The sequence below is a fragment of the Bos indicus genome, chromosome 9, assembly GCF_029378745.1.
Source record: "Bos indicus isolate NIAB-ARS_2022 breed Sahiwal x Tharparkar chromosome 9, NIAB-ARS_B.indTharparkar_mat_pri_1.0, whole genome shotgun sequence".
Taxonomy (NCBI): Eukaryota; Metazoa; Chordata; class Mammalia; order Artiodactyla; family Bovidae; genus Bos; species Bos indicus.
Window position 1 is genome coordinate 34,318,353 of NC_091768.1, and position 19,905 is coordinate 34,338,257.

General features: G+C 39.3%; 1 protein-coding gene across 1 annotated transcript in view; it reads right to left on the minus strand.

Annotated features, from left to right (window-relative positions):
- Window positions 1-10,589: 10,589 nt before the first annotated feature.
- Window positions 10,590-19,905, minus strand: part of LOC109563499 (amine sulfotransferase-like) — a 28,523-nt gene continuing 19,207 nt past the window's right edge. The window contains exons 6-7 of the mRNA XM_019966900.2: window positions 15,657-15,840; window positions 10,590-10,720 (exon numbers count right to left, since the gene is read on the minus strand). Coding sequence (XP_019822459.2) covers window positions 10,590-10,720; window positions 15,657-15,840 — 315 coding nt within the window. The remainder of the gene's footprint in view (window positions 10,721-15,656; window positions 15,841-19,905) is intronic.

The following is a 19,905-nucleotide window of genomic DNA, read 5'->3' on the forward strand; positions in this document are numbered from 1 at the left end:
CAAACTACCGCACAAATACAGTCATCTCACACGCTAGTAAAGTGATGCTCAAAATTCTCCAAGGCAGGCTTCAGCAATATGTGAACCGTGAACTTCCTGATGTTCAAGTTGGTTTTAGAAAAGGAAGAGGAACCAGAGATCAAATTGCCAACATCTGCTGGATCATCAAAAAAGCAAGAGAATTCCAGAAAAACATTTATTTCTGCTTTATTGACTATGCCAAAGCCTTTGACTGTGTGGATCACAATAAACTGTGGAAAATTCTGAAAGAGATGGGAATACCAGACCACCTGACCTGCCTCTTGAGAAACCTATATGCAGGTCAGGAAGCAACAGTTAGAACTGGACATGGAACAACAGACTGATTCCAAATAGGAAAAGGAGAACGTCAAAGATGTATATTGTCACCCTGTTTATTTAACTTATATGCAGAGTACATCATGAAAAATGCTGGGCTGGAAGAAGCACAAGCTGGAATCAAGATTGCCGGGAGAAATATCAATAACCTCAGATATGCAATGACACCACCCTTATGGCAGAAAGTGAAGAGGAACTCAAAAGCTTCTTGATGAAAGTGAAAGAGGAGAGTGAAAAAGTTGGCTTAAAGCTCAACATTCAGAAAACACAGATCATGGCATCCAATCCCATCACTTCATGGGAAATAGATGGGGAAACAGTGGAAACAGTGTCAGACTTTATTTTTCTGGGCTCCAAAATCACTGCAGATGGTGACTGCAGCCATGAAATTAAAAGACACTTACTCCTTGGAAGGGAAGTTATGACCAACCTAGATATCATATTCAAAAGCAGAGACATTACTTTGCCAACAAAGGTCCGTCTAGTCAAGGCTATGGTTTTTCCTGTGGTCATGTATGGATGTGAGAGTTGGACTGTGAAGAAGGCTGAGCACCGAAGAATTGATGCTTTTGAAGTGTGGTGTTGGAGAAGACTCTTGAGAGTCCCTTGGACTGCAAGGAGATCCAACCAGTCCATTCTAAGGAGATCAGCCTTGGGATTTCTTTGGAAGGAATGATGCTAAAGCTGAAACTCCAGTACTTTGGCCACCTCATGCGAAGAGTTGACTCATTGGAAAAGACTCTGATGCTGGGAGGGATTGGGGGTAAGAGGAGAAGGGGACGACAGAGGATGAGATGGCTGGATGGCATCACTGACTCGATGGACTAAGTCTGAGTGAACTATGGGAGTTGGTGATGGACGGGGAGGCCTGGTGTGCTGCGACTCATGGGGTCGCAAAGAGTCGGACGTGACTGAGTGACTGATCTGATCTGATCTTATTTACAAAATTGTAACATCTGTCAATTGCAACAAGTTTACTCATTCCTTTCTGATTTGGATTACTTGTATTGCTTTGCCTTGCCTAACTGTTCTGGTAGGACTTACAATATTATGTTGAATGGGAGCCAGGAGAGTAGGCATCCTTGTCTTGTTCCTGTTCCTAGAGGAAAGGTTTTAAACTTTTCTTCCTGAGGATGATGTTAGCTGTGAGTTTGTTGTATGTGGTTTTTATTAAGTTGAAATATTTTCCTTCTATACCCAATCTAGTAATGCTTTATTTCTTTACAAAATTATTTATTTTTAAAAACTCTTTTCCTGTATCTATTGAGATTATATTATTTTTATTACCCTTCATATAATTGATTTGATATATTATAATTATTGGTTTCCTTTTGGTGAACCATCTTTGATGCCAGGGATGAAGCTCACCTGGCCACAGTGTGTAATTTTTTTTAATATGTTCTTAAATTCAGCTTGCTAATATTTTGTAGAGAACTTTTGCATCTATATTCATCAGGGATACTGATAAATGGTTTTCATTGCTTGTGGTATTTTTATGTGTTTTTGGCCAGGGTATTTCTGGCCTCCTACTATAAGTTTGCAAATATTCCCTTGTCCTTGATACTTTGGAAGATTTTAGGAGAATTTGTGTTAGTTTTTAGATATCTGATAGACTTCAGTAGTAAAAACCTCATATCCTGGTGTTTTCTTTATTGGGAAGCTTTTGATTACATATTTAATCTCAGTGTTTTTCTATTCAGATTATTTATTTCTTTCTCATTTGGTTTTGGTAGATTGTATTTCTAGAACTATATACATTTCTGCTGGGTTATGTATTCAATGGCATGTCATTGTTCGTAATGATGTCTATGATTCTATGTGTTTCTGTAGTATCCCCTGCAATGTCTCCTTTTCCATTTCTAATTGTATTTATTTCAGTCTTCTCTCTTTTTATCTCAATCTAGTTAACAGCTGGTCAATTTTATTTATCTTAAAGAACCAGCTCTTTAATTGACCCTTTTTTTGTTTGTTTGTTTTTCTTGTTTATGATTCATTTTGTTCCACTTTGATCTTTATTGCTTTTTCCTTTAGATTTAGAGTGATTATTGACATGGAAGGAATTACTACTCCCACCTTCTTTTTTGACTTCTAGATATTTTATAACTCCATTTTTCCTCTTTCTTTCTTTGTGAATTAGTGGTTTTTCCATAGTAACATGCTAGGTCCCCCTTTCTTTTATGTTTCATATCTTTAGTCTAGAAGCTTACATAAAACATCGAATAGCTTAAAATATTCTTTTTTTCTGCTGATAAAAACTTATCTTTATTTCCCTTTAATGGATTTACCCTTTTACTCCTCACCTTTTGTATTTTGATGCCATAGATTGCCTCTTTTACATTCTACAAAATTCATAACTATTTATGTAGGTTCTATTATCACTTCTTCATGCTTCACAGAATTTGATGGGACTTTTCTATGCTCTAGGAAAGCAAATCTGCACCCTACCATATCCCACCTCTTTTCTTTCTTTTCTTTCCCACAATGCTCTTAGCTAAAACTGAACTATAATTAACATTGTACAAAATTAATGTATGTTATGCATATAGTTGGTAAATTTTGTAAAATATGTATATTGTATATCCATAAAATAGCATACTATTCAGGAATAAAACTGGAAAAAAATGTTAATACAATGGTACAACATGAATGAACTTCAATGTCCAGAAAAGTCAAGTTATAGAGACAGAAATTATGCTCTTTACTTTCTTAGTATGTGCCTGGGTCTTGGGCATAAGAATGGGGATCAATCATCTTGATGAACCACCCTGTTTTGCTTCCCAGATGGTGCTAGTGGTAAAGAAGCCACCTGCCAATGCAGGAGATATAAGAGACACGGGTTCATTCCCTGGATTGGGAAGATCCCCTGGAGGAGGGCATGGCAACCCACTCCAGTATTCGTGCTTGGAGAATCACATGGACAGAGGAGCCTGGTGAGCTGCAGCCCACAGGGTCGCCATAACTGAAGTGACTTAGCACGAACACATGCACCCTGTTTTGCATAATCTGGTTAGAAGTAGATTATTCTTACATGTAACAAAGTGCTTAAACAAGATGCAAGGAGAAAGAGTTTCAAAAAAGAGAGAAAACTCTAGATTCCTGTTCTTCACAAAGGGATGAATATGTATATATCTGTGCAGTAAAAATACACCAATTTCATGGAAATGGAAATGTTTCTTGTCTGAAAAAAGAAATGTAGTAAAGGTAAAATTTTAATTGCAGAAAATTGAGTTCACTGAAGTAATCAGAAAGTTTTAAAGTAAAATTACGAGATTATAGAATGTGACTATTTTTTAGGATTTTTAAAATTTGTTTCAAATGGTTATGAAGCATATTTGAACTGATTTCCATTTCCACAATTTATTTAAGAGAACATTTATTTTACCTTAGTCTCTCTTAACATTGAGCATTACTTAGTTTTTAAACTTTTGCTTTTTTTGAATCAATATTTTGTCGTTTCTATAAACTTCAAGAGTTTGGGGGGAGAGATCTGCTCTAACAGAATGATTTCATGTTTATTAGTTATTTCATAAACTTCATTAACATTTGACAAGATGCACAATATTTCACAAATCATACAAGTACAGCTTCATGATATTGAAAAAGGGACCACACCTAAGGAACCAGTACTAAGATCAAAAAATAGAGTATTACCAACACCCAGGATCCAATACCAACATGCAATACTTTGACCACCTGATGCGAAGAACTGCTAAGTCACTTCAGTGGTGTCCGACTCTGTGCGATCCCATAGACGGCAGCCCACCAGGCTCCCCCGTCCCTGGGATTCTCCAGGCAAGAACACTAGAGTGGGTTGCCATTTCTTTCTCCAATGCAGGAAAGTGGAAAGTGAAAGTGAAGTCACTCAGTCGTGCCCGACTTTTAGCGACCCCATTAACTACAGCCTACCAGGCTCCTCCGTCCATGGGATTTTCCAGGCAAGAGTACTGGAGTGGGGTGCCATCGCCTTCTCCGGATGAGAAGAACTGACTCACTGCAAAAGGCCCTGATGCTGGGAAAGATTGAAGGCAGGAGGAGAAGGGGATGACAGAAGATGAGATGGTTGGAAAGCATCACTGACTCGATGGACTTGAGTTTGAGCATGGCCTGGGAGTTGGTGATGGACAGGAAAGCTGGCGTGCTGCAGTCCACGGAGGTCACGGAGAGTTGGACATGGCTGAGTGATTGAATTGACTGAACACCCAGGAATGATCTCATTTTCCTGACCAATTACTATATTTCTCCCTCTGCAAAGCTAACTACACCCCTTCTAAATCCATAGTTTAAATTTATCAATTTTCCTGTCTTGTATAATGAATTCTGAAACAAACATATGGATTTTCTTCCAGTGCATACCATGTTTCTGGGGTTAACATACGTTTACCATGTAATGGTAATTCTTGCATCCTTACTGATGTATGCTGCTGCCAAGTCGCTTCAGTCGTGTCCGACTCTGTGCGACCCCACTGACGGCAGCCTACCAGGCTCCCCCGTCCCTGGGATTCTCCAGGCAAGAACACTGGAGTGGGTTGCCATTTCCTTCTCCAATGCATGAAAGTGAAAAGTGAAGGTGAAGATGCTCAGTCCTGTCTGACTCTTCGAGACCCCATGGACTCTAGCCTACCAGGCTCCTCTATCCATGGGATTTTCCAGGCAAGAGTACTGGAGTGGGGTGCCATTGCCTTCTCCTACTGATGTATAGAGTTTACTTATATGAAATACTACAATTTATTTACTTATTTTATGGTACTTGAGTATGGAGTTGTTTTTATTTATTGACTGTTATGGAGGGTGACGGACCGTGCACAAGCGTGGCCAAGGGGAGCTACCCCTCACCCACATCAGGGGTGGCAGCCGAGAGGAACTACTCCACGACGGAGGTCAGGGGCGGTGGCCAAGAGCGCCAGGCTGCAACGACGCAGAAAGGGCGAGAGGAGATATCCCTCATCCAAGGTAAGGAGCAGCAGCTGCACTTTGCTGGAGCAGCCATGAAGAGATACCCCATGTCCAATGTAAGAGAAATCCGAGTAAGACAGTAGGTGTTGCAAGAGGGGAGACACACTGAAACCATCATCACAGAAAACTAGTCAATCTGATCACACGGACCACAGCCTTGTCTAAGCCATGTCCTGTGGGGCCACCCAAGATGGGCGGGTCATGGTGGGGAGGTCTGAAAGAATGTGGTCCACTGGAAAAGGGAATGGCAAACCACTTCAGTATGCTTGCCTTGAGAACCCCATGAACAGTATGAAAAGGCAAAATGATAGGATACTGAAAGAGGAACTCCCTGGGTCAGTAGGTGCCCAATATACTACTGGAGATCAGTGGAGAAATAACTCCAGAAAGAATGAAAGGATGGAGCCAAAGCAAAAACAATACCCAGTTGTGGATGTGACTGGTGATAGAAGCAAGGTCTGATGCTGTAAAGAGCAATATTGCATAGGAACCTGGAATGTCAGGTCCATGAAACAAGGCAAATTGGAAGTGGTCAAACAGGAGAGGGCAAGAGTGAATGTCGACATTCTGGGAATCAGCGAACTAAAATGGACTGGAATGGGTGAATTTAACTCAGATGACCATTATATCTACTACTGTGTGTTGGGGGTCAGAGTGAGGTACTCTGCCCATGACAAAGGTCATGAGGAAGGAGGCTCGACATACGCAAAGGTGGGATCGGGCCTCAGGAGTCCCCCTGGAAATCCTCAAGCATCTACCCCCATAACCAGAGCCTGCCTACTTTACTACTTTGTGCTCTCACCTACATCTCTGACTTTACGGGGGACTGTCCCCCACCACCTCTTTCGGAGAAGGAGTTAACCTAGAGCTCCAGTTAATAATAATTCCTGGGCGGGATAAGAGTGTTTTAACCTACAAACTCCTCTGAAGGTTCTCTAGCCTGCCTGACAGGCTTGTCCGGCCACATGTGATTGCTCACAGCCTCCCAACCGTGAGAGGCACGAGATGCTTTAAACCTTCTAAAAACAGGTTCCTTAGAAAAGTTAGAAAACTATTAGTATAAGTATAATGGGCTGATTAGAAATTGTATTGGTGAAGGGTTTTTCATTTGTTGAGCCAATGTTTGCTGCTAAGTCTCCACATCCCCTGCCCTTACACACATTAATGAATATATAGAAGAAATAAGTATTAACCTTTGATATTAATCATGTTAGACCTTAGGCTAAGTAAATTCTTTCCTTAACTAAAACCCACTACACCCTCACCCTATAGGAATGTAACTTTATTTGGGTGGCGTCTGTTTTAAGAATAATCACCCCTGGAGAAATAAGTGTCCTGGTTGACTGACCGCTGTCACAAGGAGAGGGTCATAAATTGTCAGCAGGCCCCCCTGGCCAGAAGATGATGTAACACCCCTAAGACCTCTGTATACATTTGTATGAAGCACCTGACTTTGATAAAAGTCAGGACTGCTGACCCCGTGTGACTTTTGCATAACATCTCAGTGTATAAAAGTAGACCATGGAAAATAAAGAATTGGGATCAGTTTCTCGAAATACTGGTCTCCCCATGTCGCTCTCTCTCTCACTCTGGCTGAGTCTCCATCTGGAGCCCAGAACCCGCCATGCTTACTAATTATGCCTGGGCTTCTAAGATCCGACCGGGGAGGCCTCAGTGTCTCCTCTCCGGGAGAACGGAAGGATGCCTGCGGCCTACGTAAGTGGTGCAAACTTCTTGTCTTGAAGTTTTATTGGTCTCCCGCGTAAACCAAGCTACTCAGCCTCTTTTCTCCACTGAATTTTCCTACTGAGCTATCCTCATCCTATTACTCTTTATATCTTTGATAAAATATTTAAATAAATAGGTCGCTGACGCCGTCCCCGCTTCGAATACCCTGGATCAGCCGGGGCTGGACCCCGGCAACTGTGGGCAGGAATCCCTTAGAAGAAATGGAGTAGCCATCATGGTCAACAAAAGAGTCTGAAATGCAGTACTTGGATGCAATCTCAAAAATGACAGAATGATCCCTGTTCGTTGAAGGCAAACCATTCAATATCACAGTAATCCAAGCCCCAACCAGGAACAGTGAAGAAGCTGAAGTTGAACGGTTCTATGAAGACCTACAAGACCTTTAAGAACTAACACCCCCAAAAGATGTCCTTTTCATGATAGGGGACTGGAATGCAAAAGTAGGAAGTCAAGAAACACCTAGAGTAACAGGAAAATTTGGCCTTGGAGTACAGAATGAAGCAGGGCAAAGGCTAATAGAGTTTTCCCAAGAGAACGCACTGGTCATAGCAAACACCCTCTTCCAACAACACAAGAGAAGACTCTACACATGGACATTACCAGATGGTCAACACCAAAATCAGATTGATTATATTCTTTGCAGCCAAAGATGGAGAAGCTCTATACAGTCAGTAAAAAAAAGAGCAGGAGCTGACTGTGGCTCAGATTATGAACTCCTTATTGCCAAGTTCAGACTAAAATTGAAGAAAGTAGGGAAAACCACTAGACCAGGTATGAACTGAATCAAATCCTTTACATTATACAGTGGAAATGAGAAATAGATTTAAGGGCCTAGATCTGATAGATAGAGTGCCTGGTGAACTATGGAATGAGGTTCATGACATTGTACAGGAGACAGGGATCAAGACCATCCCCATGGAAAAGAAATGCAAAAAGCAAAATAGCTGTCTGGGGAGGCCTTAGAAATAGCTGTGAAAAGAAGAGAAGTGAAAAACAAAAGAGAAAAGGAAAGATATAAGCATCTGAATGAAGAGTTCCAAAGAATAGCAAGGAGAGATAAGAAAGCCTTCCTCAGCGATCAATGCAAAGAAATAGAGGAAAACAACAGAATGGGAAAGACTAGAGATCTCTTCAAGAAAATTAGAGATACCAAGGGAATGTTTCATGCAAAGATGGGCTCAATAAAAGACAGAAATGGTATGGATCTAACAGAAGCAGAAGATATTAAGAAGAGGTGGCAAGGATACACAGGAGAACTATATAAAAAAGATCTTCATGACCAAGATAATCACGATGGTATGATCACTCACTTAGAGCCAGACATCCTGGAATATGCAGTCAAGTGGGCCTTAGAAAGCATCACTATGAACAAAGCTAGTGGAGGTGATGGATTTCAGTTGAGCTATTTCAAATCCTGAAAGATGATGCCGTGAAAGTGCTGCACTCAATATGCCAACAAATTTGGAAAACTCAGCAGTGGCCACAGGACTGGAAAAGGTAGTTTTCATTCCAATCCCAAAGAAAGGCAATGCCAAAGAATGCTCAAACTACTGCACAATTGCACTCATCTCACACGCTAGTAAAGTAATGCTCCAAATTCTCCACGGCAGGCTTCAGCAATACGTGAACCATGAACTTCCAGATGTTCAAGCTGGTTTTAGAAAAGGCAGAGGAACCAGAGATCAAATTGCCAACATCCGCTGGATCATGGAGAAAGCAAGAGAGTTCCAGAAAAACATGTATTTCTGCTTTATTGACTATGCCAAAGCCTTTGACTGTGTGGATCACAATAAACTGTGGAAAATTCTGAAAGAGATGGGAATACCAGACCACCTGACCTGCCTCTTGAGAAACCTATATGCAGGTCAGGAAGCAACAGTTAGAACTGGACATGGAACAACAGACTAGGCCCAAATAGGAAAAGGAGTACATCAAGGCTGTATATTGTCACCCTGCTTATTTAACTTATATGCAGAGTACATCATGAGAAACGTTGGGCTGGAAGAAGCACAAGCTGGAATCAAGATTGCCAGCTTATCCGATAACCTCAGATATGCAGATGACACCACCCTTATGGCAGAAAGTGAAGAGGAACTCAAAAGCCTCTTGATGAAAGTGAAAGAGGAGAGTGAAAAAGTTGGCTTAAAACTCAACATTCAGAAAACTAAGATCATGGCATCTGGTCCCTTCACTTCATGACAAGTAGATGGGGAAACAGTGGAAACAGTGTCAGACTATTTTGGGGGGCTCCAAAATCACTGCAGATGATGATTGCAGCCATGAGATTAAAAGATGGTTATTCCTTGGAAGGAAAGTTATGACCAACCTAGATAGCATATTGAAAAGCAGAGACATTACTTTGCCAACAAAGGTCCATCTAGTCAAGGCTATGGTTTTTCCAGTGGTCATGTATGGATGTAAGAGTTGGACTGTGAAGAAAGCTGAGCACCAAAGAATTGATGCTTTTGAGGTGTGGTGTTGGAGAAGACTCTTGAGAGTCCCTTGGACTGCAAGGAGATCCAACCAGTCCATTCTAAAGGAAATCAGTCCTGGGTGTTCTTTGGAAGGACTGATGTTGAAGCTGAAACTCCAATACTTTCATCACCTCATGTGAAGAGTTGACTCACTGGAAAAGACTCTGATGCTAGGAGGGATTGGGGGCAGGAGGAGAAGGGGATGACAGAGGATGAGATGGCTGGATGGCATCACTGACTCGATGGACATGAGTTTGAGTGAACTCCGGGAGTTGGTGATGGACAGGGAGGCCTGGCGTGCTGCGATTCACGGGGTCGCAAAGAATCAGACACAACTGAGCAAGTGAACTGAACTGAACTGATGGAGCATGATGCCTTGAGGTGTTTGATTGTGAATTTATAAATTTTATTCATTTTCTTACAACACTTTTATGCTCACAAGGTTTTCTCCATTTAGGAATTAAAAGACATATTTATCTATATTTTTCTTGTTGTTCAAAGTAATTTTATTCTAAATATTCAACTGTTAAATACACATAGAATTACTTTAGTGAATGATATAGATACAAATATTTCTTTCCATCCAAATAATTAAATAATTAGACCATTAGGTGATCAATCTACCTTTGAAACTTAACTCCTTAGTATAAATTTTGTGAACTGTTAAATCATTAAGCAGATGAATCTGCTTCTCAGATGCATGTGATTTCTCTATTTACTCAATAGTCACATTGGTTTTAAGCCAAAATATGAAATTTCAATTAGAAAATTATAGATAAATAATGTATGCCTGCTATGGAAAACACTCTCAAAATATTCATGTTGCATGCTTTCTTTCTTTCACTTTATCATAAAGGCTAACAGTGCAGATTATCCAAATCATTATAATTGGTAAAATGTCAAAGTTTCATTAACGGCATGGAAATGAATCTAAGCACAGTTTACTGATTTTGTTAATTAAGAAAGTTTTATAATTAACATTTGTATGAGAAGCACAAATTAATGTGTATATTAAAATACGCTTTCAAGTTGATTTTTACAATATTTTTATATTTTTCACTGATCCAACTCCTCATCTATTTCCCAGATGAACTTCAAGGGGAAATCTTTCATCTTCCTTTGGAATACTCTGTCAAATCGCTCATTTTGCTGCACAGTCAAGTAATGTTTCCAGTCTCCAATGGTACCTGGTGGGACAAACACAGACAGCCCTGGGTTAGAAGGTAGGACTGTTGGGGCAAAAGCTTCCTTCAATCCACTTTATTATCTTCTCAAGCAGACAAATATCTATTTGTTTTCCATGGAATTTGATGCCTCACTTTCTCTTATATGTGGCTGAGCTAAAAACACACTTAGGACACAATAACACAGAAAATAGAGTTATAATCCACTTCCTTATCTTAAACCTTCACTATCCACTACCATTAATATAGAACTGTTGTTAAGAATATAGAACATTGTTAAGAAGGAAAAATAAAGCTAAATATGCAAAGAGATTAGAATATTTGAGTATATCTTACAAAGTTCCACACACCATACTTGGTAAACCACATCTATTATATTACATAATATAGTTCTTAATGATACCCTTCAAAGTAAGTATTTTCTTCAACTTTAAAATTGAAAAAAAAAAAGAGAGAGAGAGAGGCCCAAAGATTTTTAAGTAGAAGAGAGATCAAGATGGTGAGCAAAAGGAGTTGAACCTCAACTCTCCCCAAGAATATATCAAAAATACACCTTCGTGTGGAAGAATTCTCATTGAAACTTTGCTTCTAACTGATTCTTTCTCACTGAAAGACCTCTATCTAGAAACAGGCAGTCAGACTCCTGGAAAACCAGGACTATCAGAAAGTTACAAGGTAGCACACGTATGAAGGGAAGAAGGGCGATCATGCCAGGACCTCTGACCCTTGGGAGAGACTCAGAGGAAAAGGGAGATCATGTGAGAAGACACTGGGGAGTGGACAGATTGAGCCATGATCTGGGCATCTCAGACTTTGGCTGATTGGGAAACCACTGGGACACTTAGAAAGGCTGGAGAACCCTTTGCTCCAGGATTCCAGTATAAAGTATATAAACAACAAGGATACATTGTATAGCACAGGGAATTATAGCAATTACCTTGCAATAATTCATAATGGAGTATAATATGCAAAAATAGTGAATCGCTATGCTGTACCTGTATGATGGAGTAGCCATTATAGTCAAAAAAGGAGTCTGAAATGTAGTACTTGGATGCAATCTCAAATACGGCAGAATGATCTCTGTTTATTGCCAAGGCAAACCATTCAATATCATGGTAATCCAAGACTATGCCTTGACCAGTAATTCTGAAGAAGCTGAAGTTGAACACTTCTATGAAGACCTACAAGACCTTCTAGAACTAACACCCCTCCCGCAAAAAAAAACAAACGTCCTTTGCATTATAGGGGACTGGAATGTAAAAGTAGGAAGTCAAGAAACACCTGGAGTAACAGGCAAATTTGGCCTTGGAGTACAGGACGAAGTAGAGCAAAGGCTAATAAAGTTTTGCCAAGAGAATACACTGGTCATAGCAAACACCCTCTTCCAACAACACAAGAGAAGACTCTATACATGGACATTACCAGATGGTCAACACCAAAATCAGATTGATTACATTCTTTGCAGCCAAAGATGGAGAAGCTCTATACAGTCAGCAAAAACAAGACCAGGAGCTGACTGTGGATCAGATCATGAGCTCCTTATTGCCAAATTCAGACTAAAATTGAACAAAGTAGGGAAAACCACTAGACCATTCAGGTATGACTTAAATCAAATCTCTTATGATTATACAGTAGAAGGGACAAATAGATTCAGGGGATTAGATCTGATAGGCAGAGTGCCTGAAGAACTATGGATGGAGATTCGTGACATTGTACAGGAGGCAGTGATCAAGACCATCTCCAAGAAAAGAAACGCAAAAAGGCAAAATGGTTGTCTGAGGAGGCCTTACAAATAGCTGTGAAAAGAAGAGACGTGAAAGGCAAAGGAGAAAAGGACAGATATGCCCATTTGAATGCAGAGTTTCAAAGAATAGCAAGGAGCTATAAGAAAGCCTTCTTCCTCAGTGATCAATACAGAGAAATAGAGGAAAACAATAGAATGGGAAAGACTAAAGATCTCTCCAAGAAAATTAGAGATATCAAGGGAATATTTCATGTAAAGACAGGCACAATAAAGGACAGAAATGGTATAGACCTAACAGAAGCGGAAGATATTAAGAAGAGGTGACAAGAATACACAGAACTATACAAAAAATATACTCATAACCCAGATAATCATGATGGTGTAATCACTCACCTACAGCCAGACATTCTGGAATGTGACATCAAGTGGGCCTTAGGAAACATCACTACAAACAAAGCTAGTGGAGGTGATGGGATTCCAGTTGAGTTATTTCAAAGCCTAAAAGATGATACTGTGAAAATGCTGCACTCAATATGCCAGCAAACTGGAAAACTCAGCAGTAGCCACAGGACTGGAAAAGGTCAGTTTTCATACCAATCCCAAAGAAAGGCAATGCCAAAGAATGCTCAAACGACCACACAATTGCACTCATCTCACACACTAGTAAAGTAATGCTCAAAATTCTCCAAGCTAGGCTTCAACAGTACATGAACCATGAACTTCCCAATGTTCAAGCTGAATTTAGAAAAGGCAGAGGAACCAGAGATCAAATTGCCAACACCTGCTGGATCATCGAAAAAGCAAGAGTTCCAGAAAAACACCTACTTCTATTTTATTGACTATGCCATAGCCTTTGACTGTGTGGATCACAACAAACTGGAAAATCTTAAAGAGATGGGAATACCAGACCAACTGACCTGCCTCTTGAGAAATCTGTATGTAGGTCAGGAAGTAACAGTTAGAACTGGACATGGAACAACCGGCTGACTGCAAATCGGGAAAGGTGTACGTCAAGGCTGTATATCGTCACTCTGCTTATTTAACTTCTATGCAGAGTACATCATGAGAAATGCTGGGCTGGAGGAAGCATAAGCTGGAATCAAGATTGCTGGGAGAAATATCCTTAGATATGCAGATGACACCACCCTTATGGAAGAAAGTGAAGAGGAACTAGAAAGCCTCTTGATGAAAGTGAAAGAGGAGAGTGAAAAAATTGGCTTAAAACTCAACATTTGGAAAACTAAGATCATGGCATCTGGTCCCATCACTTCATGGCAAATAGATGGGGAAACAGTGGAAACAGTGACAGACTTTATTTTTGGGGGCTCCAAAATCACTGCAGGTTGTGAGTGCAACCATAAAATTAAAAGATGCTTGCTCCTTTGAAGAAAAGTTATGAACAGCCTAGACAGCATATTAAAAAGCAGAGACATTGCTTTGCCAACAAAGGTCTATCCAGTTGGACTATAAAGAAAGCTGACAGCCAAAGCATTGATGCTTTTGAACTGTGGTGTTGGAGAAGACTCTTGAGAGTCCCTTGGATGGCACAGAGATCTATCCAGTCCATGCTAAAGGAAATCAGTCCTGAATATTCATTGGAAGGACTGATGTTGAAGCTGAAACTCCAATACTTTGGCCACCTGATGCGAAGAACCGACTCATTAGAAAAGACCCAGATGCTGGGAAAGATGAAGGTGGGAGGAGAAGGGGATGGCAGAGGATGAGATGGTTGGATGGCATCACCGACTCAGTGGACATGGGGTCTTAGTAAACTTCGGGGCTTGGTGATGGACAGGGAGGTCTGGCGTGCTGCAGTCCATGGGGTCGCAAAGAGTCAGAGCAAGTGAACTGAACTGAACTATGCTGTACAACTGAAACTAATATAATATTGTAAATAGACTGTATCCCGCCTGCCAGTGTAGGAGACACAAGAGACTGGGGTTTGATCTCTGGGTTGGGAAGATCCCCTGGAGAAGGGCATGGCAAGTCACTCTAGTATTCTTGCCTGGAGCATACCATGGAAAGAGGAACCATTACAAATAGATTTTCAAGTAATAAATTCAAGGAACAGAGGGTGCCAAGGGCTGTCATTAATACAAAAGTTTCACTTGATGGAAGTTTGAAACCAACATTAATTCAATTATGCAATAAAGATGAATAAATTGGCATCTTTAGCTATCAGAATTTATTTTGTTTATATTATGGTCATTTGCCAGTAAGTAAGTTGGGCATGAGAAATGCTTTATATCTGATCTAGTTGAGCAGTGAGAAGTGAAAACTCATAATAAATGTGACAAAGAGGAAGCAACGACTTTTTAAAATATTGGTATCCACAGTAATTTTAATAAGATCTTTATATAATTAAAATTTAATCAGTGTCTATTGTCATAGTGCTGTTATGAATATACCAGGATAAAATATGAGTCTAGAGATGTAGACAAGTGCAAATTATGTTTTAGAATAATTTACATTAAAAAGATTAAATGAAAAAATTGAAATTAAGGAGCATCAGGAGAAAATATATTTATTCTTAGCAACCCCTGGCAACTTAATGGAGCATAATAAAAATTTATTCATGTTGTTGGATGATTGAATTCATAGCAGATTGGGTTAATGAGGTATCAATCTAGTTTTTACAATGAAGAAATATCCACTTGAAGGGAAAGAAATGATATAAAAATCCTCTCAAAACAAAATACATATTAACATTCCATCTAGAATGTTCTAAAGAGCAATAAGGTAAACCAAGAATTGGAGCTCTCCTGGACACATATCTTTTGCCTTTCAGTAAGACTTTTTAACAAATTTTAAAGTGGGGTCACATGGTGAAGAAAGAAGGAACCTAGTATTTATTAGTCAGACACTGAAGTTCTGTTCTGTTTCCTGGGATAATTTTCAGGTTCATTTTAGGATCAATGATTCTCTGTTTGGCTTAAACGGCGATTCTTGGAGAGACGTGTTGCAGGCCACATTTAACTTAATCTAGCAGCCAAGGCGGAGAAGGCAATGGCACCCCACTCCAGTATTCTTGCCGGTAGAATCCCAGGGACAGGGGAGCCTGGTGGGCTGCCGTCTATGGCGTCGCACAGGGTCGGACACGACTGAAGCGACTTAGCAGCAGCAGCAGCCACAGCAGCAGCCAAGGATTCAAGACAAGTCTCAACACTTTTGCTTCTATTACCCACTTAACATCACCTTTGCGCAGGAAGTGTCCCTTTGTTCTCAGCCCGATTTCATTTTTCAGAATGCTATCATAATTAGCTTGAGGATCAACCTTCATATTCTGAAACACAGCCTGATTCACAACAGCATCCAGATCCTCTTCACTCAGTTCTTTCTCAAGAAAACTGCTGATTTTAAGCACAGAACTTCTGAGATCCTGAAAGAATTGTATGAGAAACTGTTCATTCTATAAGAAACACCTGAGTTATAGCCCAACATCTTTACCACATTTTAGAAAACTGACAGTGCCTTGGGCTTTTTCTAAGTCTAAAGTTTGGCTAAGATCTGTAACATTCATTCTATTAAACAGTGCTGTGGTTGTCAGCTTTGTTGGAGTTTCCTATCATTTGATTTTACAAGGAGAGCTCAACTTCGGTCACTCATTCAAGCCACGCTTTTAGACTTATTATATACATTTCAGAGGGTCTCCCAGGTCACACTAGTGGTAAAGAACCTGCCTGCCGGTGCAGGAGACATGTGAGACATGGGTTTGATCCCTGGGTCAGGAAGATCCCCTGGAGGAGGGCATGGCAACCCACTCAGGCATTCTTGTCTAGAGAATCCCATAGACAGAGGAGCCTGGTAGGCTATCGTCCATAGGGTGCAAAGAGTCAGACACGACTGAAGTAACAGCATGCACACATGCATACATTTCAGAAATTGCTAAGTTCTTCAGTATGTTAACCGGTCAATAATACTCTCTCTGTGTTTGTTGTGTGTGTGCTCAGCCTCTCAGTCATGTCCAACTTTTTGCAGCCCCATGGATTGTAACCCACCAGGTTCCTCTGTTCACGGGATTTTCCAGACAAGAATACCAGAGTGGGTTGCCATTTGCTACTCTTGGGATCTTCCTGATGCAGGGATCAAAATCACATATCTTGCATCTTTTGCATTGCCAGGCAGATTCTTTATCACTATCACCATTTGGGAAGCCCCCTGGAGTCCATAATTCATAAGGGAATTATAAAGCAACTAACTAAATACAAAGAAAAACCCAAGTCTAGTTGGCTTTCCTGGTAACTTCTACCAAACATTTAAAGAAGTATTAACACCAATTCTCTTCATTTTCTTCCAAAAAATTGAAGAGTATGAAATATTTCCAAAATCTTTCAGTTAAGCAAGAATTATTTTGGTACCAATGCCAGAAAGATGGTGTAAGAAAAAGCTAAAGACCGATATCACTTATGAAACATAGGGTGCAAAATTCCTCTACAAAATTAATAACAAATTCAACAACATATTGAAAAGATTATAAACCATAATAAAATTGGATTTACCCCTGGCATGCAAGATGGTTCATACTATGAAAATTAATTAGTGTAATATCACATAAACAGAATGTAGGGAAAGACCACATGATCACATCATTTAATGCAGAAAAAGCATTTGACAATATCCAACACGTTTTCATGATTCAAAAACACTCAACAAATGAAGAATTAAAGGAAACTATCTCAACATGAAAAAGCTCTATATAAAGTACCTACTGCTAACATCACACTTAATGGTGAAAGACTCAAAGATTTTCTACTAAAATCAGGAACAAGTTAAAGATGCTTGTTCTGTCCGCTTCAACACTTCTCCCCACTTTTCAACATAGTACTGGAAGTCCTAGCCAGAACAGTAAGGAAAAATAAACAATATTAATAAAAGGCATCTAAATTGGAAAGGAAAATTGTTCACAGGCAACATGATTTCAGACATAGAAAAATCCTAAAGATTCTACACACACACACAATCTTGTTAGAACTAATAAACAATTTGAGCAAAGTTGCATGATACAAAGCCAACATGCAAAACTCTTATATTTCTATATACTCACAATGAACAATCCAAAGGCTAAAAGTGAAAGTGAAAGTGAAGTCGCTCAGTCGCCCGACTCTTTGGGACCCCATGGATTGTAGCCTACCAGGCTCCTCCGTCCATGGGATTTTCCAGGCAATAATACTGGAGTGGGTTGCCATTTCCTTCTCCAAAAGGCTAAATTATAGCAAAATCATTCCAATTTCAATTGTTTCAGAACTGATGAAATACTTAGGAATAAACTTAATCAATGTGGTAAAATATTTGTGTTCTGGAAAATATTTTAGAAAGTTGACTAGAACAACAACCCATGGTGATGAACTGGAAAATTTAATATTGTCAAGATGTTAATACCACCCAAAGTGATTCACAGATTCAGTGCAATCCCTATCAATATCCTAATGATATTTTTACACATTGAAAAATTCATTGTAAAATTCAAATGGACTCTCAAGGGGGCATTAGATATCCAATAGATTCTTGAATGAGAATATCTCATATAGAGGCATTAGACCTCCTCTTTCAAAGTTTGCTACTCTTTCAAAGTCCTCAAAGAATTAAGTCCATATCCAACAAGACCACTTGTGGGCATACATGCAAAAGAAATGAAGATGAGGATCAGATATGTGTACACTCATGGTAATAGCAGCATTATTTACAATTGCCACAAAGTGAAAGTCATCCATGTGTCTGTCAATGGATGAATGTATGAACAAAATCTATAGATGCAATGAAATATCATTCACCCTTCAAAAGAAAGGCAATTCTGATATATTTTACAATCTGAATAAATTAGTAGAGCAGGTTTACAAGGGATCCCAATTCATGAATACAAATGAAGACCTTGGTGAATAGGTTTATTCACATATTAGAGTCAGAAGAATAGAGTGACAATGATATGGGAGTAGGGGCAGAAAAGAAGTGATTATATAAATAAGGATAGCAGTTACTGCCCCCAATAACCATTATCCTTAACCATTATAAATATATACCTACTTCTTTGATTTTACTTTTAGTCTTATCATTTAGTTATGAATCTCCAAACAACATAGCTACTTCTGCCTTCATTTAAACTACATACTTTGATACAGTTGACACAAGTAGCTAGAAAATGTTTCAACATAGACACTATATAGTTAAGAATATCACCTTCAGCTCTGTGAGAAATCTTCAAAGTGCTTTGTGATAATCTATATGGGCTTGTCAATTCCAATTAAAGAATAGACATAAATTGTATTACCTCAAATTACCAAGAAATAGTCAAAGAAAGTAGTAGACAAAGAAGACCTCAAAATCTACATCAGTATTGATGGTATATAATTGCTTGAGCTAAATGTGGATCCCATTTTAGAAAGGGCTTTAAAGCAGAAACTTGAGTTGACCAAATTCTATTTTCCTGGAAAGAGAAAGTTAAGAGTTTTTCTCCAAGATATGGTGAAAAAAATATCTGCTTGAAAGACTGATGAAAAAACTAGAACAAAAATATATCAACATTGGGCAACTTGATGGCAGGTAAGTTAAAACTGATACCTGGTGATAGTATACTGATGACGGAACAGACAAATTCTCCAGGATTTTGCATAGTTTACTCAGTGTCTCCTATAGTCACAATTCCAGCAAAATCTGTTGTTTATGAATATATTTTTGGGATCACATTCTTATGGAACAGCTCAAATATAAAAATAAGGAAGGGAACACATTTGCATTTTAAGATGATAGCACGGGTTGAAGAATAGAGAATAAACGGAGATGGGCTGAGAATTGCAAGTAGGCAAGTCAGTTAGACAAGTTGTTATAGAAACTAAGCAAAAGATAATGGTGATCTGGACCATGGAAGAGGCAATATAGATTGGTATGTTTGCAACTTCCACAAAGGAATCAGAGACAGAATTCAGACATTTAATAACTAGCGAAATTAAGAGGCAAGGGTGAAGGAGATATCAAGCATGAAGGCTAGTTTCTGACTTAGATCATGAGATACAGTACATTTCATGGGAAAACAGGCAGCTTTTGTTGGGAGATGATAATTCTACTGGGGGCAGGATTTTTTTGAAGTCCAATATTAGCTATAAAAATAGAAATATAGAAGACAGTTGCAATATATTAATACATGTGTCTGTGCCAGTGTTATATATCTGGGATTCATCAATTTCACCCCAACCCATCCAACCTGGTTTACTCTACTGCACTTTTCATGTAATTAGATTTGATGGATATTTTAAACTTTCATTTTCACTTGACTTCTCAGCCCTGAGAGGTTAAAAAGTATTAAAAAGGTTTCTTGACACTCCTTCTTGGCTTTTGTCAGCACACACAACTTTTTTCTCCCTACCTCTCTGATAGCTCCTTTTCAGTGTCCTTCATGGGCTCACTCTCTCTACCCAAACATTATGTTTTAAATTATCTCAGTAATAGTACT